Consider the following 20,279-nt stretch of genomic DNA (forward strand, 5'->3'; position numbering starts at 1 on the left):
AAGGGGCTGGCGTGGCTCTGAGCTGCCTGGCCAGCCGCAAAACCACCCGGTGACAGTTCAGCCATGCTGTGGGTGTCTGAGGAGTCACGGATAAGAAAGGCCTTGGGAGAAAGAGGACTGGGGGCTTTTGGGGCAGAGGAATTTGTCCTGATTCCTAACAAAATTAGGGTACAAACTGCTGGTGGCTGCAGCTGCCAACAACGCTGGGCATGGGGCCTTGCTGGGAAGTGAAACAGCAAGAGAGGAAGGCCAAAATGCTGCCGGGCTGAAACATTGGGTGGCAAGGGACCCAAAACACCGCCCCGGGCTGGGACTCCGTCACAGCACGGAGACCCACCAGCCACCGGGAAAGCGGCCCCTTGGGGCAATAACCTCGGCCCTCCTGGGCACAGCACCAAGGAGAAGCACTGCAATGGTGGGGGGCAACCGGGGGGGCTGTAAGGCAGGGGCTTCAGCAAGGCACCCGGGGCTCTGGGGTGAGGCCGGGGCCAGAGGTCCCTAGGACCAGCGTTATGGATTTACCCACACTGACCACCGTAACAGGGTCCGACCCTAGGGTCCCGCTGAGAATGCCAAGTCCGAGTGAAGGTTTCCACTTCTTTGGTTACAGCTCGAGCTGGGTGCCTCTGGAGAGGGACCCCTTCCCCAGATCGTGTACATATATATATTATACCCGCACCACCCATCACCGATCCCCGAGTCTAGTCATTTAATTCTGGTCGGGTCTCTTGATTTCTTACTGGTTTTCACTGTCGCTGGGCTGGCCTTCTGAAGCGACTGCATTCTCCTGGAATTGTCTCCTTGGTCCTTATCTTCTTCGTTCCTCTCATATCTGCTGAATTCAGTGAGTTCTTTGTTAGCAGCATTAGTTTTATCAAAACTTTACGTTCAGTCAGCTCTTGCGGCCTAAGGCTTCAGGTACTTTAGCTGCTAATGCTAGGCCGCTAACGCTAAACAAGACTATTCAGAGAGAATAAAGTGAATCACATTTCTTCTATCACACCGGCATCGGGCTGTCCAGGACCCCGCGCCTCCGCCTGCCCCACGGCCCCTGCCTGCCCGCCCGCTCTCCCTCCGTGCCGTCACAGGCGAGCAGGGCCCGGGGGGGGCGGACGGCCCATGGCCACGGCCGTGCCCGGCACCGGCGGCAGCCACAGACGCAGCGTGACCAAAGGTCGCCTGCACCGCCCCGGCAGCACGGCAGTGCCGCAGATCCGCCGCCATGCCCGCCGTGCCCTCCCGCCGTGCAGAGTCGGTTCCTCCTTTGCCTAACGCCGGGGCAGGAAGTGTGGGGTGAGAGCTGGGGAGCGCGAGCGGCGAGCTGTGCCCTGCTGGAGAGCGGGCTGCCGGCCGGCCCCGCGGGACGCACCGCCATGGCCCGGCGGGAGCAGGAACGGGAGCGGGAGCAGGGCTCGGCGGAGCAGAGGGTAGCTGGCATCGCCCGGATGTTCGCCCGCCGGGAAGCCACCCAGCCCCAAGCAGGGAGCCTAGCCCGCAGCTCCCATCTCTGGCCGGCCGCCACGGGGAGCAGGGAGCGCTTCCATCCACTGCAGAAGATGGACACCAGCAGGAGTGTCAGCCGGGGCAGCCAGGGCCCGGGGAGCTGGGGTAGGACTTCAGGCAGGCTGTCCATCAGCCCCGGCAGTACCCGGAGGAAGGAGCTGAAGGAAATCCTCCTGCAGAGCAATAGCCCTGGCAGCACCGCGCGGTTTGCCACTGCTCAGAAGACATCCAACAGTAGCCGTCTCCTTGCAGGGCCGCACCAAGAGCAGAAGCCCGAGCAGAGCCTTGAGGTGCTGTCCCTTGCCCTGGATCCCCTGGAGCACGAGTGGCTGCTGACGGTGGCCCAGGGCGACGCGGACAACATCGTCAGGCTGCTGGACCTGGATCCCAGCCTGCTGACCAGGAAAGACTTTGTGACGGGCTTCACTGCTCTCCACTGGCTTGCCAAGCATGGCCACCATGAGAACTTCATCCAGGTCATCTCTCACGCCCAGAAGAAGGGCTATCCCGTCGATGTGAACATCCCCACAGCCAGCGGTGGGCTCACCCCCTTGCACCTGGCCGCCCTGCAGGGACACGAGCTGCTCATCAAAGTGCTGGTGGGAGCTTACGGGGCGGACACCAGCCGCAGGGACCACAACGGGCGCAAGGCTTGGCAGTACCTGAGGGCAGACACCTCCAGGGAGCTGAAGGAGCTGGCGGGGGCCTTGGAGGAGGATTTGGTCCAGCTGCGCTCTCACAACACCAACAACAACTGTAAGTCATCCAGAGAGGCCAGGGCAGGGCGGGATTGCGTGGACTCCAGGGCTGAGGGGAAAGCCCAGCGCTCCTGGAGCCTGTCGACCCTCCGGTACTTTGTCAGACAGACTTTTGCTTTCTTCCAAGAGCGCTGAAGCTCTCCTGGCCCATTCACCTGCAAACCCACGCTGAGTAGCAGCTGGAAGAGCCTGCAGGGAGCTGGGAACTTGGCAAGGGCCAGTGCTTGAAATCCCGACCCAGCGAGGATTAACCCCTCTGCGGCCACCCTGGGTCTTGGTGGTCTTTTGGGGCTGTGCTGGCATGAGCATGTGTGGGGCAACCACGTCCATCGGGAGCACCGCCTGGGGACAGCCCTTCCAAAAAAACTGCCTGTCCCTGGAGGGGGTTTTGCCCCCTGCCCCTGCTGATGGAGACTCCTTGCCACAGCCTAGCCGAGCCCCATGGCGGGGGCTCACGTGCCAGCCCTGCTGCGGGCAGCTGCTTCTCTGACACCCCGCGTATCCGTGGGGGGATGCGGACCCACCACGGGAGGTGGTGTCCCGTGCTGGGGGCCGGGGGTGGGTGTTCGGGCTGCCCGTCCCGGGCTGCCGGCAGACTTTGCGTGTGACTGTAGGTGGGTCACGCAGCAACTCGGTGACTTGGTTCTCCCACCTGTAAAATGAAGCCATCGGCACTGCCCTGGCTCCCAGCAACGCTGTGAGGTTGGACTGGTCATGGCGCCTCGGGTGCCTGGATGGAGACACTGGCAGAATGTAATTAAATATTTCACAACCATACTCTGAGATGCCAGAGGCCGGGCACTGGGCTGATGGTGGAGAAGCAACTATGGCTTCACAAACAACGCCCCTCCAAACACTTTTTTATGTACACTTCTCTGCTGGCAGGGAGAGCGGGTACAGACAAGCAGACCATGCCACCGAGCTGCAAACGCTTTCCAGCTCCCTGTGAGATCCCTGGATCTCCGCCACATGCGCCTCCTCTGGGTTGCTGTTTGTTTATGACAGACAGAGCTGTTTCTCAGTAAAGTAAGAGCTGGAGTGCCTGGTTTGCCAGAGGCTGGGTCCAGAGAAGTCTTTCAAAGTGCAAGACAAGTCCCCCCAGCAGCCCTTCCCTGGGGACCCCTGTCCAGGGGAGCCTGAGACGCTCAGCCCCGCTGGGGACAGGGGCCGGAGCAGAGGAGGCAGGAGGGATGCCCAGTGGGGTGGCATGCAGTGGCTCCCGTGGGGACCGGAGTCCAGGAGCAGCTCTGGAAAGATGATTCATTGCTCAAAACCATGGGAAAAGTATGAAGGCTGTGAGATTATCTTTGCTGCTACTGAGGTCATGCTCAAAAATGAAACGAAACACCCCTACAGCAGCATAACCCCACGTGTATGTACCGGTAACTGCATTAAAAGCGCAAAGCCTCTGCTTGCCTCTTTGTGTTTTGTTCACCAAATGGAGCTCTGCCCAGCTGATTTCAACTTCCTTTTCACATTCTCGAAGGCCAGGGCTGCTTCAAAATATCTTCAGAAAAACAACTGCCCCTTCCTCTTTTTCATCAGCATGAGACCATTTCCATCCCCTTAAATAGCAGTCCCATTTGAGAAGTGACAGCAACCGGGGAGTTTCTCTTCCCCATCGCGGAGCGGCAGCCCTTGCGGAGACACCTTGCTTCGGAGGGGAGTCGCAGTTCCTTTCCAGCTGCCTTTCCGTGGGTCTGCGGAGGTGACCGAGGGACTCGAGATGATCTCTGGCCTGGCTGCATGGGTGAATCTGCACCTTGATGCAGAAAGATACACGGGTTCCCTTGGGGGAACTTGAGCCTGTGGATTTCAGAGACCCTGAGCAAACCCCGTTTATATTCAGATTGTGCTCTGAAATGCTGCTCAAAACACTGGAATAACCCAGTCTGCAGTCGACGATACATGGAAGAACAGCGTCCAGATGAGCGCATAGTGATCCAGTGACTGGATCGTGTCCAGTCCAGGTGACTGGCTGGACACATAGATGTGTCTGTACATCTTTTTAATCACCGAGGTCAGCAGCGGAGACATACGAAACATACTAGGAATGGATTTAGTGCCTGATCTACACCGTTTTTGTAATGCTTTAACTGTAATAAATTAAAGACTCTGGCAACATAGCTCCTTCCAGAACTTCTCCGGCCACATCCATGCCACGGGATAGCAGGCTGGCTTCTAACGAGGCTGGTCACACCAGCACAAACTCCTTGAAACGCGCTGATGTCAGAACACCTGCGATCTTTAGTTCTGGTAACCAAAGTGTGTTGATAAGACAGGTGGCTGTGTCTGATGAAATATTTTTAGTCCTCCGTCACCCTTTCGCAGCAGCGTGCTGTTGGGGAGAGGGTGTGGGACTGCTCTTGCATCCTCCTCTGAGTAAGGCACAGAGTAAACAGTGGAATTAGTGAGAATTTCCTTGAAGGAGCTGTTTCTTTGGCATTTGTACCTGCAGCTTAGTCACCAGGAAACCTGGATTTCCATGTTCCATTCAAAAGTAAAATTTAACTGGCAAATGCCACACTTAAATACGACAAAGTGATTTTTAGTACTTGCCTCCCCTTGACAGCTAACCAAAACCCCCTAAAGGCAGCTTTTTCCACCCATCTTTTGGTCGTGGGTTTGAAGCTGTATTCTGCTATGAGGCAAATTAGGCAGGCACTCCAGAAGGAGCAAGACCAGACCCCCGCTTCTCTGGGTGGTGTTCATCACATGCTCATCAACGCCACCCCCTGCCTCGCCTGCCCTGCAAGGGTTCCTCTCCACAGAGCAAAAAAAGGATCTTCCTCAAACGGCAGTGCCCTTTCTGCTGCTGTAGGCTGCGTTTGCCCCAACCACCACGCCGCTTCAGTGACCCACCCCGCTGTCCCGCGCGAGTCATTTTCATACCCACAGAGGGGCAGGTGGTTTGGAAATACAGACACGTTTAAATAATAGTCCTCAAGTATACAATCACCTCTAACTTTGCTTCTCACTCGGAAAACAAAAGTATATCCACCAAAATTAATGGACTAGAATATCCAAGTTATTTAGATTTTTTCTTTAAAACTTCTGTTGATGTCTCGGTTACCGTGTGTTAGCCCAGTTCTGCAGAGATCCCTGATCCCCCCCTGCAATTCTCACAGGGAAGGAGAGGGCAAAGAGAGCTGCCACAGGAAAAACAGAAATCAATCAAACCCAGAGGTATTTGTATTGGTTAAGGTTCTGCTGAAGATGGATTTTAACCCCATTTTAATTTGTACCATATTTACTTTGTGCTATCCCTTAAGGTCCAATTGGAAAAGCAGATTCAGTCAAATGGAGAAAAATAATACAAGGGGTTATTTTCCAAAGCAGTTTCTTGGTAGAAGCTGCTTCCATCTAATAAAAATAGCACAGTAATGATAGTAATAGGGAGACTATCTAATAAATAGTAATAAATAGTTCAACCTATTGCTCAGGAAAACTTTCCCACAAATGCCATGGAGGAAACTGTCTCTTTCCATTTCCTCAGTCCATAAAATTACTTTTTTCCTCCTCAGCCAGGTCCTCACAGACACAATTAAAGGGGAACTGTGCGAGCAGCTTTGCCTGCCAGCAGTGGTGATGGGGAGAGGCAAGGGGCGGTTCGCAGGGCCTCAAGGCTGATCTTTGATCCTCAGCAGTGCTGTTATTTCCTAAACACTTGCTTCAAAGAGAAGAGCACAGGAGAGATTTCAAAAACAGTGGGGCAAAAGTGTTTGCAGCACATGGGCCTCTGTTGAAACATCTCTGGCAATGCTTTCGCTGCTTTGCTGTTGCAGTGGCTTACTGCTTCCCCCGATAACAAAGTAGACTCCTACCAGACAGGAAAAGAAGGTAGAAGATACCTCTGAAGTGCCCCGAAGCTGGTAAAAATCCCAGCCTTGCTCTCCTGTGCTCACAGAAACCTCCAGCACACGTTAGGAGGGAGACACTGTCACGAGCTTTGAGCGAGGCATGTCTTTGTTATGCATTTACACGTGCTTGGCATATGCTGCTGCCCGGCATTATTTGCTATGAATTGTAACACAAAAGAGATAAATCTATTTACCTTCAACATGAAAAGCAGCAACAGAGAAGGTGTGGCAGCCTGAAGCTTCCTCAGGAAGCTGCCACCCAGGAATCGAGCCACCGCAGCAGGCTGAACCCAGAAAACAGCAGCAGAGCACTTCGCAGCCCTCAGCGTCAGGATGGGCTTTGCCGCAGCCGAGAACAGGCGCGCACCTTCGGTTACTTGCTGCTGACCAGAGCATCTCTCCCAGGTCGGCACTGCAGAAGGGAGCAGCAGCCACACCGGGCTTACTGCTGACCCACAGCTGCCGCCTCCACATCCCTGCGGCAAATAGGTGGTGTTTTGCAGGCCCCAGCAGAGAATGCCGGTGTTGGGGAGCTGGAGCGCCAGCTACTCTGAGCAGTTTAATCCCTTCTTTCCTCTCTCCCCTTTTCTAAATAGCTAACTCTTCCTTTGAGCAACATCTTGTCTTACTACCCTTTTGCGGAGAATGCTTTAAATTAAGCTGCTCCTGTGGCTGGCATCAAGACCAACTTGATCAAGCCAACAGAGAGCTCCAAACAAAACTCAGGTTATTACACATTCTAGGGAACACGCAGGCATTGTGTACTACGGTCTATAGCATTGCATTTTGTAGGAGATACATCTATCCACTGCCCTTGCTGTATTCTTCCCTTTCCTCCTCCTGCCTTACCTCCTAAGTGAAACTTTCCTTCATCTGATTCTTCCGCTGCACCCACTCCCCAGCCAGGATCTTAACCCCAGGCTCCGAGGGCTGCCCTGCCCCACCTCCCACCCGGGAGCAGCGCCCAGCGCTGCAGGCGCAGGCACCAGACACAAGCCGGGTACCGAGCTGCCGTCCTTGGCTGGCCGCAGGCGCGAGGCTCCTGCGGAGCCACCTGCAGCCTCGCCGGTAGGCTGCTGAGGCGCAGGACAGGTCATCTTGGTATTCAAGTATTGATTATTCTCAGCTCCATGTTCTCGCTCCCTGGGCAAGTATTTGTATAGTACTTCTGGGCACGTAACATTTCAGCATTTTGCCATCATTCGCACTGTTCCAACACTTGCAGTTCAGCCATGCTCTGCCATTAATAAAAAAAAGGTTATCTGACCGACCAACAGGCCTACTTTACTACATGGTCTACCCTGGATGTTCAGAAGGGTCACGTGGGAGGTGATGGGGGAGACGAGAATCTGCAGCTGCGACAGAAGCCAGCCATAGGGAACATCCATGCACCCAACGTGTAAGCATAACGCAAGAGAGGGTGGTAACTGGAGATGGACTTGGTTTAGCAAAAGGTTTTGTTAGCGCGCATCGCCCTCACCTACCGCAGCACACCTCGCACGGGAAGCGACCTTACCCAGAGGAGCATTTTCAGTGTGCTTTGCTTTCCAGCCCCATAAAATGCATCCAGCGGCTATACAGACACAGCTTTAGCAAATTCTGACAACGCTGCTTACTTTTCGTAGTAACATTTTGTAAATCTACCAGAAATGCAATCCAGAGTCTTCCCTGGGGTTAAGTAGTAGGACGCTGACACTCCGAACAGTTACTGTAGCCACAGTGGTCTATGGACCATAAAGTGAAGTCTGCCTTTTTCTAACCTGCCCCTAAAAGACTTTTTTTAAAACTATTTCAGTTTGTCTAATAAAAGATTTTCTTCAAATTAACTCCTCTAAAATCAGTTCTGATCTTTCCCCCTTTTCTTTAAAAACTTGGTACGCTTTGCTCTCAAAGGTGTACAGTAAGTGCAAAGGAAGGCACAGCCTACCCTACCTGAAAAGAGCTGGCAAGGTTTCCCACGCTAAGTGAGTTTATATTCACAGTAATGTTAGTTTTCATTCTCTGTTACTATCCCACCATATATATGAAATAATTTCAACCAAGTCATTCAGGTCCATATTTATTAGTAAGCCTGTACACTGTCAATACTCATGATGATGCCTGAAAGAAAGAACACTAATAGAACACAGTCTTCGTGTTTCAGATGCAAATTATTTCAAGATTTTCCCAGTTAACACCAATATCCCAGACTAGCTTACAAAAAGACCCAAAACATTGGGGATTGCAGTCCAACACAACAGAAGGAATCACTTGGGGGTCGCCGAAGAGTGTACATGGTGTATCAATCTGATGCAGAAAGACAAGTGTTTAATTAGAGTTCCCAGGAGACAGTCTCTCTTACAAGCCCAGTTTGGTCCTTCTCCAGTGTCTCCTTTTGGAGTTGTACCTAAGACAAAAGCAGTGTCAGTTAGCAAAGTGCACACACACATTTGGGGATCCAGGCGGACTGAAACCACCTTGAATTAGCTCAACAGTAAAGGACCAACATCTTTCTTGCGTGCTACAGTGGCAAGCTGCCAACAATAACCAGCTGTGTACTTACTTTTTAAAATTCCCACCTCTGTTTATTTTCTTCATTCACTAACCAACTAGCACGTTACTGCAACAGAATCTAAACCTCAAAGAGAGAGCCTGCAGAGAGATGCATCGGCACTGGCATGGGAATATCCTACCTCCTCGTTCGGAGACAAGACCTGTGATCTTGTATTGATTGTCCAACGATAACAAAAACTACCTCTTGAATGTAGTTCATAGTCTAACACAAAAAGTTACCATTTTCATTCAAAGTATGAAAGCAGAGCAGCGTATGGAAAAGGTCCTCTTCCAGGACAGTATATTCATTTATGAGTATGTACTTGTACATGTTAAAAACAAATGGTTTCACCACCGTATAGGTAAAACCAAAGACAGCATTAACAGAGTTAATCTCAGCAGGAAAATGGCAGTACTCCCACAGAATGAAGCACTGTAATTGCAGCCTGCTTTAGCACACAGCTTGGATAAAACTGATGACCGAGGTACTGAAGCGCCACAAGACAAAAATTCATGATTTTGCCCCATGATGAAGTATTCCAAAGTACGGCAATATAGCTAAACCAGAACGCCGCTGTAAGTCGGTATCTGGAAGACAAGAGTACAGTCTCGGGCACACAACACTGATTTTTCCTAGAAAGAAACATGCTAGGAGAAGTAACAGGAGCAGAACCTGGCCATTCTGTGCCATTTCACTGCCTGAGGCAGCCACTGCTACTGTCACTCTCCTCACTACTTAAGACCAAAAAAAACCATCTGGAAAAAGAATCCTGTTCCCTTAAAAAGTCTAGACAAGGGAGTATGTGACATAAAAAGCTAGCTGCACAGCGCAAGTGACCGAACTAGACTGGTTGAAGCTTTTAAACCAGAGGGCTCAGATATGCACCAGCTTCTGCATGCCTCGCATTTACCTAGTATTCTACAGTACTCTCTTACTGCATTTTACTAAATACAATGCTTGAAAACAAACACTATAGGCAAACAAAAAGGAACTGTTGCAAATTAATTCTGCAGTCACGCGCCAAGGATCTTATACTATCAATTTTATCTCCCACAGACCCAACAAGCCATTTGCTCCTTACACACAATCTTCTGTATCTCAGAACACCCACGCCCAGTAAGGTACTGTTCGTTAAAATGCAGGAACTCGGAGGGACAGCTATGAGAGAGGGCAAAGGTGTTGGGAAGGGGAACGTCAGAAGCACAGGGGTTACCAGGGTACAAATTCTAGAATAAATTATCCACACGCTTGCAGTTTCAACGTGCCATGACTGAGCATCTGTGTATACTTACAGAGCACTGGAGCGACCTGAACTGCTACAGGAGGAAATGGCACGGAAGCCCCACACGCCCTCAGGAGAACACAAAGGGCCGACAGTGAAGAAGCGTGTCTGCAGTAGCATGCTTGTATGGTATTCACAGCCACAAAACTACACTTTTGCTTACATAAACGCTTTTACACAACCAGCTTCTGACTTCAGTCCATACGACACAGGCAACCCGGTGTACAGCCTCTGCGGCTGCAGATCCTCAGAGAGCAACGGCCGATCTTATTACCTGATCTTATTGCCCGTTTTCATGCGAATCCATTGCGGGATAGGCCGGTTCTGCTTCTGCTTCTTCGCAAGGAAGCGTTTGATCTTGAACGTCTTGTGAGACGACTGGAAGAGAGAGCAGCCGTTAGTCCCACACGGCAGCCCCGCACAGCCCCCGGCGGAGGGCAGCTCCGCCGGGCCCCGGCCAGCCCCACCGCAGGAGCTCAGCCGCGCCAGCACGGGCGGGAAGCCCCGCAGAACAAGGCACCGGCACCGCCCCCGCGGTGAGGCGGCCGGTGGGCCGCAAGGCCTCGGCGAGGCGGGGACGGCAAAGTTGCACCCGGGGCCCTCCCGCCCCGCCTCCCTGCCTGCCGGGACTCCCAAGCCAGCCTGCGGCGGCGAGAGGACTCGGGGTATCGCGGCACGGCGGCAGATGGCGGCTGATGGTCTCACCATGGCGCGGAGCTGCCTGGCGTCCCGGCGATGGCGGCGGCGGAAGAGGCGGAAGGGAGGGGCGGGGGGGAAGTGGCGAGAGAGGGACGGGTGGAGGGCGAGGGCTCCGCGGGCACAGCGCCCCCTGGCGGCCCGGGGGACCCGCCCCGGCACAGGCGCGGCGCAGTGAGGGACGGCGGCGGCAAGAGTTTCTGCGAGTTTATTGGTTTTAGTACAAAATAGCTATGGCTAAAATTCGCTAGCTTAGGAGGAGCTGCTACTGGTGAAGTCTCTTTCTGGGCTGTAAAACAATACTTCAAGTTATGAGGGAAGATGAAGCAGTACCGAGAGGGCAGGAGTTAGGAAATGTTTCACTCTAAAGAAGGGAGAATGCTGGAAAAGAACAGGATGCTCAAACCAGCCACATTTGATTAAAAATAAGCATTTTGATGTAGGTAGACTTTACATGAGAATTTGTCAAGGATTATTCCAATATTAAGCCAGCTTATTCATACACTCCAACTTAGTTACTTTATCCAGAGAACGACTGAAGAGGAAGGTCTCTCCCTCCCTAGCGCCATTCCTGCAATGCCGGATCTTCTCCTCCTCACGTGCCAGAGGGCTCCTGTTCACTGCTGCCTCAACAACCCCAGCCTGCGTACCTGTCTCGGTGCTAGACTGACACAATTTTGCTATCGCTGCCTCAGGCAGGGGCACCACATGACACAGCAACACCTGCGTTGACGCCGGGCAACTTCACGCCTTGCTCTGCGTAAGCGCATCACGCGCTGGCTCCGATCGCTTTACAGTAAAGCTCTGGCTTTCGATGCAGGTGTCATCTCCTCCTGTCCGCATGACTCATTTATTATCGTACTTAAGGCCATAAAGTCTTTCTACTTTGCAAAGATTCTCTTCTCGGTTGTAGTTAGACGCTGGGAAAATAAATTCAAATAACTGAAAATACAATGAGAACACATTTCAAATTCTGAATCTACAACTGAGGTTCTTTAACCAGAAACATCCAACAGCACAATGCCCCCTTTTCTTCCTGTGTTCCTTCTTCGCTTCGAAGGCACTTCTGGATTGCGTAGTACATGCTCTTTGGCTGCACAGACAGTCAGAACACATAAGGCTTGCATGCTAGTCACTCCTCTTCCTTCGCATTACTGGGCTCACTCTCTTGCTTCTTATCCGCTCCCTGATCTGTGGGCTTTGCAGCACTGTCTTCATACTGACACAATCTGCTTCGGCTTCGGGCTCCTGGCTGGTACAGCTGCATTGCTGGACGATCCTGAAATAAATCAAAACTATTTAGACTCTTTCATAGCTCCATGCTATCGTGGTTATTATGGCATCAGTGATACTAGAAATGGCTCAAATTCAAACTTTTCAGGGTGTTCTAAGTTAAATTATTCCACCATGGTGGCAATGTAACTTCAACTGTCTCAAATCGAGGTTGTCTCTGTTGTAAGGCAACATCCCTGTTCAAGCCACAAAGAACACTGCACATAGTTGAAGTTATCTGTAAAGAGTTTCCTCTTGAGACGAGTTCGGCTCACCCTCCCTCAGAACAGAGGCCAACTTCAAAGCTTCCTCAAAACCTTGAGTTTCATTTGTACCCGATAATGCCTTAAGTGACATGGAACACTTGCACACTGATGCTGCAAAACCAGATTTGCAGAGTATACAAAACTAAACTCAGGACATTATTTCTCGAGTCTACAGGAGATCTTCTGTCATATTCTGCATGTAGCAGTCTCGTCCCTGTTTTGGAGGAACCTGTTCAATCCCTCTCCCACTTCAAGATGTATTTTCAGGCACGTACAGCATCAGCAGAGATACAGGTAGATCACTGATGCTCTACCAACACCTTAAAGGTACAGCCTATGGCATAAATCAGCAAATGAAAAGGGATCAGCATCTTTACAATTTAGCCCATGGTATCTTGGCTTAATTCCTATACAGTGACAAGAAATATCACAAGCAGTTTAGCAAAGTTTAGTGGACAAACGGGCAAGCTTCCTAGCAATGGCAGAATTTGTTACCAGAACAGGGAGAAGTTTCAACAGAGAAACCACACGGTTCTTTCCTTAAAGTGCTTTTATCCTAAACCCCACAAACTGGTCCTATGAATCAACACATGAATTTAAAGAAATCCAGCACCTTGTTTCTGATACGATCCCTCTTAATTGTATCCTCTTTTTTATCGTCTTTGGTTACTTTCTCAGATTTGTCCGTGCTGCTGGTAAAGTCCATAAGATCACTTTTCTTTCCCTTTTCTCTGAGTAAGTCTCTCTCCTTTTTCACCTCTTCCTCTTTTCTTCTAAAAACCTTCTCTTTCTCAAAGCGCTCTTTCTGCCTCCGACGCTCCTCTTCTTGGCGTCTCAGTTTCTCCCTCTGTGCTCTCTCATATTCTCTGTCTCTTTCAAAATCTCTATCTCGGTCCCTGTAGTCCTTTACACACTCATCTTCTGATCTGTATGAAAACAAAACTGAAAATTAAGCTCAAAAAATTCATCAAACAGAGCTGGGAGATCAATGTAATACTGGTGTAAATTTGCAACACGAAGAAGACAGACTGGCAGGTTCTAGGGAGCTTTTGGGAAGCTGTAATAACCTGAGTCACGCATGATAACCAGAGATGACACTGGCTGCTCGCGTTTCCGAGCCTGCTACTCACAGAGCTGGCTGAGTCTCCTCTGGCTTTGGAAAACACCTAAATTTCTCTCTCTCATCTCTATTTCTCACATGGCAGAACTGAACCTTGCCCAGACCACGGAGCTGTCGAGAATGACACTTTCCACTTTGACCTTTTACAAGACTTAAAGGGATCAGTAACCGGAGTACACCTCTCCTCTTGCCATGGTTATAATTCTCTCATTGCAAGGACAGCGCTCGCAGCCTGTTGCAGGTCACCTACACCTGGGCTTCTTTTGCCAAGTTCCTACAGTGAGTTGCAAAAATATTAAAATTTGTCCACTAGTGAAGAATTGTCAGGTAATTCACACGGCTTTCTGTAATCACGGGGATGTGCGCTGCCACAGAGGACACATCCCATGCCTTGTACCAGAAAAATAACTTGAAAGGAACTTCAAAACATGGTCATGGCAGAGCTGCCTAAGCCTCAGTACGATCAGGAAACAAGGTATATATACATATATATATATTTATAGCAAGTACTAGAATACTTTTTTGCCTTCTCTTCTTTTGTCTCCCCATCAGATCGTTTGGCAGATGCACTACTCGCATTTTTTTCCTCCCTCAGAGTCTCTTTTTCCAGTTTCTTGGATTTTTCTTTTTTCTCCAAGTCTTTTTCATCTTTTTCAGGCTTCTTAAGTAGCTACAAAGAAAACAGAAGTCTCAACTAAAAAGCTCACTCTAATACATATTGTCTGGCACAACACCGAAATTGCATCAAAGTAACCATAGTCCAGTAATAAACAAACATTAAAGTAATGTTACTGCAAATCGTAGTATTTCTAAAAGCTGGAGTGTATGAGTAAGCATAATCCACACAGCAGACTAGGATTTTTCTCCTAAAACAGGCCATTTTAGAAAGCTTAAAAATAGTCTCCATTCCATAGTGAATTCACGATTCTGTTCACCACAGCATGTACAACAGTCACATGACAAAAGCTTGAAATATTACTATGAAGCATTACAGTATGTAAACCTTTACAATGCCTAATATTACAAAAAAGTGGTAATTTACTAACATCAAACTCATGTGATTCTTCACACAATACTCAAAACACATTTTGAGAGACTGATATACAAATAATAGGGGAAAGGGAGTGTAACAGTTTATAATAAAGAACTGTTCTAGACCTTAATCTTTGGTTCTTCTTTTGATCTGTCTCTTTCTTTTTCTGGGCATCTGTCTACTTTCTTCAGTTTTTCTGCTTCTTTTCTCTTCCTTCTCTCCTCCTCTTTCCATTTTCTTCTTTCTTCTTCTCTTTGTCTTTTTCTTTCCAATTCTCTCCTCCTCCTCTCCTCTCTTTTTTCTTCTCTCAGTCTCTGTGTGTGTACAAGCAAAGAGAAATAATGTATCTCCACACTAGAAAACATCCCTTTAAGCCCAACGAGATACCCTGCCGCAAAGTAATAAAGTATTTCATCACCAAATAACTCGCCTCAAACCCCCCATTATAAAAGGAGGGGGAAAAAAAAAAAAAAAAGTCCTGCCATCTCTATTGTTCTGTTGTGAACCTCAACACGTTACAGCAGCATTTCATTTTTCTTCCTCTCTCATAAGCCTTGATTTGTATTGTTTTTCAAAAAAACCCCGAACAACCAAACACATACAACACTAGCCTCAGCCTTTATCATTCTAATTTTAATTCAATCTGCCCCATCTGTGATTTTCCTCCATTGCTAAAGGCTAAAATGAGATTATGTGCTAGGGGAAAGATCATCTACAAGGACCTCAGCCATAACTGCATTACAAATGAAAGCATTAAAATGGAATCTGGTTTGGCAGTGCCACGGAGATGTTCAGCTCTGACCAGAATGCACATAAAGCACCGCCATTCCTACAAAGGCCAGCATTCTAGTAGTTTAAAACACATGAACCAGATATTAACAAGGAAATTGGGTCAAAAGTTTCTTCTTCAAAAGAAAAGGCAGAAACATATCAATATACATATTGCAATATACACACCCATGCTTTAAATAAGCAAGTTGCAGTTGTAAGCAACAGAAGATTCTGGAGATAAGTCTTACCTGTTTATTTTTCAAGAAGTTCAATAAAGGAGTAGTCTTTTTAGCTACAGAATATATAAAAACAAACATAAACAATTTGCCTTATCCAATACTGCAATACCTACAACAAAACCCTATATGACATGAAGAAGCTTTATGGATTACCCAGCCTATCTCCTTTCACATACAGCAATACAGCAGTGAAACAAGTATCCCAATCCTATCCCTGAACAGTGGCAACTATTAGGATTCTATAAGCTTCTTCAGGACACTAACACAATATCCAGCACACCTATCTGTAAAAGGATATTCAGTCTGCATTAGGCTTTTCCCAGATTCTCTCGCTTTGAAAGAAACACCTGTAACATGCTTAAAAAGAGAGTCTTCTGGCCATTTTTGTGGTATTTTACCCAACCACAGTATCTCTTAACTTGTGCCTGCACGGAACATCACTGCTCACAGCATTTTGCATTACACATCACTGCATCTCGCTGAAACGCAGCCGCTCTGCAGCCTGGTCTGGCTAACAAACATCTGATCAGCAGCTTAAAACAGGGAGGAAGGTTACCATAAAAAACTTAAACCTAGACAAGATTTTAGAGCATGGGAGCAAAATAAAATACAGTGAATAACATTAGCCTAAAGGTGTAACAAATACCAAGCACGCAAAAGAATTCAGTCTCCTCAAGGCTGAGAAATCACAGCTTCAAATTACACCATATACATTTCTTTCTTCTCTAGGAAAATGTAACTATAGCACATAGACTTCCATACCTATTAGCTCTTTGTTTCTCGCCTCTATTTCCTCCAACAAAGTTTCAGGAGTGGACGTTAGTTTTTCATCATCTGCACTGTAACTTTCCAAAAACTTCTTGTACTCTGGATCTACAGAGGAGAGGAAGCGAGGGGGCAGGAGAAGGAGAAAAAAAAAAAAAAAAAAAAAGATATATACTGTAGCATGAAAAGAATTTGTATTGCGCACTGCTGGAAGTCTGGGTTAGATTTGCAGAAGTTGCATTGTTTATATGTCACCTTTTCATAAGCTGGCAGCTCTCAAATGAGCTGCTGCATTATGTTTGTCTAGGACAATCATTTAATAGATTTGCAGCTGACAAAGCAGTGCTAATAAGCTTCACATATAATTAAGCAAACATTCTATTGATAAACTACAGTGTCACAGTAAAAACATATTCAAATTACTGCTAGGACTTTCAAGTCTACACATGCAAAACAAACTAGCTAGCTGTTTTACCATCTTCGATAGTTCCAGTTTTGGCATCCTTTTTCTTACTCTTCTTTTTTGCAGCTTTCTGGAAAGGTGCAAACTCAACTATGGCAGCATATTCCTGACCTGTTAAGACAAGAAGGAAAAATACATTAAAATAGAGATGAAACATATAAAATGGAGTATATTGTCCATGTCTAAAGCAGGAGGATAAGCCTCACAAGAAACATGCAATACTAGAAGAGACTACTTGGATAGCATTAAAAAATTCTTGTATTTTGAAAGCCATTTAATAAAAAAAACCAAAACAAAACATGTTAGGGACAGCAGAATTCATGAACTAAACACTCTCACTATGTTAACAAAACAGTAAATTCACAGACTCACAACAAGAAGGAAATGCTAGATTTAAGGCTGCTCATAACTGTCAGTTCAGCCACCTCAGCTACACCATACCATGTAATATCCTCATCCTACAGACGACACATTCATTGTGTGAGCAGAAGAGAATATTTTAAGTTAATGCAACTGAGGCAAATCTCAATTTTTGGCAAAATACAACAGAATGCAACACATTACAGGCAGGCTTTGAAGTTTTATCCTCCGACAAGAATGCTATGCTTATGGCTGCATAAATCCAAGAGCTCTTGGGTATGGCAAATACAGTACGCTGCTACACTGCAAGCCAGCTTATTTAAAAGATCTAGGTGTTTGTTATTAGAACCTTGTCACGCAACGCTCCTAAACAAGGAAGAATCTTGTAGACAGAGTTTTGCGTCACACAAAACACCTGGCTGGATGAAATGTAAAACACACATACTTGAAACAAAGTTCAATGTTTGGCCTACTGAAGCTGACAGGAAGACTCTTGTTAAAGCTTTTGCTAAATATGTAAATTTAAGGGTCTATCAATGAGAAACTAACAACTTTTAGTGCTACCCAATGTAAGCATTCTGAAAAGTGAAATTTAAAAACATGAGATGTACTGAATACCTAACGTGTATTTAGAAAAAAGATAAGCCGCAATTAAATACTTGGATACTTAACCAATGAATTAAACAAAGGATTTGTTTCCTACAGATTAACGTCTCCAGAGAGCAGTCACTTCCACAACTTTGACTGCAAGGAACAAGCTGTTCCTTTGAGTGAACCAATATGACTCACTCGGTTGTAAACTGGAACAAGTAAGAATCTGAATTAAAAACTGACCAAAAAATAAGCCATGCTGTTAGAAGCGTACAGAACAGGTGAGGGGAGTAGCAGAGGGTGGCACCATTGACCTCAGCTTCATTTAGTTTGGACAGCGACACCACCTACTCACTTTCACTTTTCAGACTTCATACTCGGGTATGACAACGCAAGTGTTAACCTCAGTAACACAGCAACTGGGTTTATGTTGATGCCACTACTGCCTTGATGCACACCTAACTGGGTTTTACACATAAAATACAACATAGAAATGTATAAAATCATCTTAGATTAGTTTCCACAAAGCACAAGACGCTTTCTTTATTCTTTGAAACAGCACATGATACCCACTTAAGGCACTGAAAACAAACCAACCAGAAGGGGCACGTTAGGCTGCTCACACCCCTGCCTCTGAAGCAGAGCTAGCACACCGCGCACACACCGGGGAAGGCGTCGACACCCAGCCGAGCGCCCTGCACTTGCCTTTGTGATCGACAAAAACATAGCCGTCAAAGCGATCCCTGAAGAGGACTATGTCTTCCTGGTTCTTAAAGTTGATATAGGCCCTCGAGAACATGTGCGGGTAGAGGCTGCAGGGAGACAAGAGCGAGAGGGCAGGGCTGACCGGGCGGCGGGGCCTCTGGGGGCCCGGCCGGCGGCGGTGGCGGCTCCCGGGAGGCGCCCGGGCGGGGCGGGCGGCCCTACCTGGAGTCGTTGGCGAAGAACTCGAAGTAGTCGTGCTCGGGCAGGGGCTGGAGGTGCTCCTCCAGCTGCTCCTTCGTCAGGCTGGGCGGCAGCCGGCGGATCACCACCTGCGGCACGGCGGTCAGGGCGGTTAGTCACTCCTTGCCGCCGCCCCCCCCCCCCCGGGGCGGCCCCGGCCCTCCCCGCCGCGGCCGGCCCGTTACCGCGGGCAGGGGAGGGCCCGCGCCCAGCGGCGCGCAGGCCCCACCTTGCTGAGCGTCTCCTTCTTGTCCTTGGGCCGCTCCAGGCGGTCGAGCTCGGCGCCGCCGGCCCTGCCATCCGTGCCGGCGGCGGTCCCGGCGGCGGCGGTCCCCAGCAGGGCCCCCGGCGCGGCCGCGGGCCCCCGCCGCTCCTTGGGCCTGGCGTTTTCCTTGTCCTCCTTCATCCCGGGCCGCGGGACAGCGCCGCGCGCCCCCGCCCGCCCATTGGCCGCCGCGCCTCTCGCGCGACTGCGCCTTAAAGGGCCACGAACCGCGCCCTCGGCCGAGGCCTCCCCGCCCCGGCCCCGCCGGACTACGGCTCCCGGCAGGCCCCGGCCCCGCCGGACTACGGCTCCCGGCAGGCCCCCGCGGGGCGCCGGTCGCTCCCGCCCCCCTTCCGGGCCTGCCTCGGCAGTGACGGCGGGGCGCGGGGCAGGCCGGGAGTGCCCGCGGGGAGCCCGGGTCGGCGGAGCGCGGTACCGGCGGGATGTGGTACGAGATCCTGCCCGGCATGGCCATCATGGGCATCTGCCTCAGCATCCCCGGCCTCTCCACCGTCTACATGCACCGCTGGTGCAACGGCGGCAAGGTCAGCGCGGGGCGGGGACACCGGGCCGCCTTCCCCCCCCCCCCCAACGGCGGCGGCCCGGGATCCCGGGATCCCGGGGCTCCGCTTCCCCTCAGCCCCCTCCTTCCCCCGGGGTCCCTTCCCTCCCGGTACCGCCCTTCCCATGGGATCCCTTCCCTCCCGGGACCCTTTCCCTCTGAGACCCCCCCTTCCCTCCCGGGACCCCCCTTTCCCCGGGATTCCTTTCCCCGGGGCCCCCCTTCCCCCGGGATCCCCTCTTCCCTCTGAGATTCCCTTTTCCCTCCCGGCACCCCCCCTTCCCCCGGGATCCCTTCCCTCCCGGCACCCCCCTTCCCCCGGGGGCCGTGACAGGCAGCCCGGTGCCTGCCCGCAGGAGAAGAGGATCGCCCGCTACCCCTACCAGTGGACCCTGATGGAAAGAGACCGGCGGGTGTCGGGGGTCAACAAGTACTACGTCTCCAAGGCAGGTGCTGGGGGCGCCGGGCCGGTACCGCCGGGAGGGCTGCGGTGGGCACTGGTCGCTCCTGGGGCTGGCGGAGCTCGCTCTCGCCTGCGGCTGGCCTTCCTGTGGGGATGGGCATTTTAAATGTTTTTTTTTTTTTTAATTAAACCTTGCATCTTGCAAGTTAGCGATGAGAATGGTGCAGATACAGCTGTTGCTTTTTCTTTTTCAGGGCCTGGAGAACATAGACTAAGGTGGCAGCACGTTGAAACATCCATGTATCTATATAAAATGATTTAGCTCTTTAATAAAGATAGACATGTATTCAACCCGTGTATCTGTGTTGCTGTGGTGGGTTGACCCTGGCTGGACACCAGGTGCCCACCAAAGCCACTCTATCACTGCCCTCCTCAGCTGGACAGGGGAGAGAAAATATAAAGAAAGGCTCATGGGTCGAGATAAGGGCAGGGAGATCACTCAGCAATTACCGTCACGAGCAAAACAGACTCGACTTGGGGAAATTAGTTTAATTTATTACCAATCAAATCAGAGTAGGGTAATGAGAAAATA

General features: G+C 49.9%; 4 protein-coding genes across 4 annotated transcripts; 2 read left to right on the top strand and 2 right to left on the bottom strand.

The window, feature by feature from the left end:
• Nucleotides 1–1,280: 1,280 nt before the first annotated feature.
• Nucleotides 1,281–3,601, top strand: SOWAHD (sosondowah ankyrin repeat domain family member D). The gene is made up of 2 exons (XM_082323454.1): nucleotides 1,281–2,259; nucleotides 3,147–3,601. Exons 1-2 carry the CDS (start codon nucleotides 1,374–1,376, stop codon nucleotides 3,284–3,286), a joined length of 1,026 nt encoding a protein of 341 aa, XP_082179580.1. The 5' UTR covers nucleotides 1,281–1,373; the 3' UTR covers nucleotides 3,287–3,601.
• A 4,563-nt stretch (nucleotides 3,602–8,164) lies between these two features.
• Nucleotides 8,165–10,783, bottom strand: RPL39 (ribosomal protein L39). The gene is made up of 3 exons (XM_082323453.1): nucleotides 10,642–10,783; nucleotides 10,211–10,314; nucleotides 8,165–8,507 (listed from the first exon to the last, which is right to left on the bottom strand). Exons 1-3 carry the CDS (start codon nucleotides 10,642–10,644, stop codon nucleotides 8,459–8,461), a joined length of 156 nt encoding a protein of 51 aa, XP_082179579.1. The 5' UTR covers nucleotides 10,645–10,783; the 3' UTR covers nucleotides 8,165–8,458.
• A 99-nt stretch (nucleotides 10,784–10,882) lies between these two features.
• On the bottom strand, nucleotides 10,883–18,935 carry UPF3B (UPF3B regulator of nonsense mediated mRNA decay). Its single transcript, XM_082323432.1, has 10 exons — nucleotides 18,687–18,935; nucleotides 18,440–18,546; nucleotides 18,218–18,324; nucleotides 16,574–16,672; nucleotides 16,096–16,206; nucleotides 15,343–15,386; nucleotides 14,449–14,637; nucleotides 13,809–13,960; nucleotides 12,784–13,096; nucleotides 10,883–11,911 (listed from the first exon to the last, which is right to left on the bottom strand). The coding sequence occupies exons 1-10, from the start codon at nucleotides 18,861–18,863 to the stop codon at nucleotides 11,765–11,767; spliced, it is 1,446 nt and encodes a 481-aa protein (XP_082179558.1). The 5' UTR covers nucleotides 18,864–18,935; the 3' UTR covers nucleotides 10,883–11,764.
• A 125-nt stretch (nucleotides 18,936–19,060) lies between these two features.
• NDUFA1 (NADH:ubiquinone oxidoreductase subunit A1) lies at nucleotides 19,061–20,038 on the top strand. The gene is made up of 3 exons (XM_082323452.1): nucleotides 19,061–19,267; nucleotides 19,641–19,730; nucleotides 19,942–20,038. Exons 1-3 carry the CDS (start codon nucleotides 19,166–19,168, stop codon nucleotides 19,960–19,962), a joined length of 213 nt encoding a protein of 70 aa, XP_082179578.1. The 5' UTR covers nucleotides 19,061–19,165; the 3' UTR covers nucleotides 19,963–20,038.
• Nucleotides 20,039–20,279: the final 241 nt, after the last annotated feature.

This window comes from Platalea leucorodia (assembly GCF_965183815.1).
Source record: "Platalea leucorodia genome assembly, chromosome: 10".
Lineage (NCBI taxonomy): Eukaryota > Metazoa > Chordata > Aves > Pelecaniformes > Threskiornithidae > Platalea > Platalea leucorodia.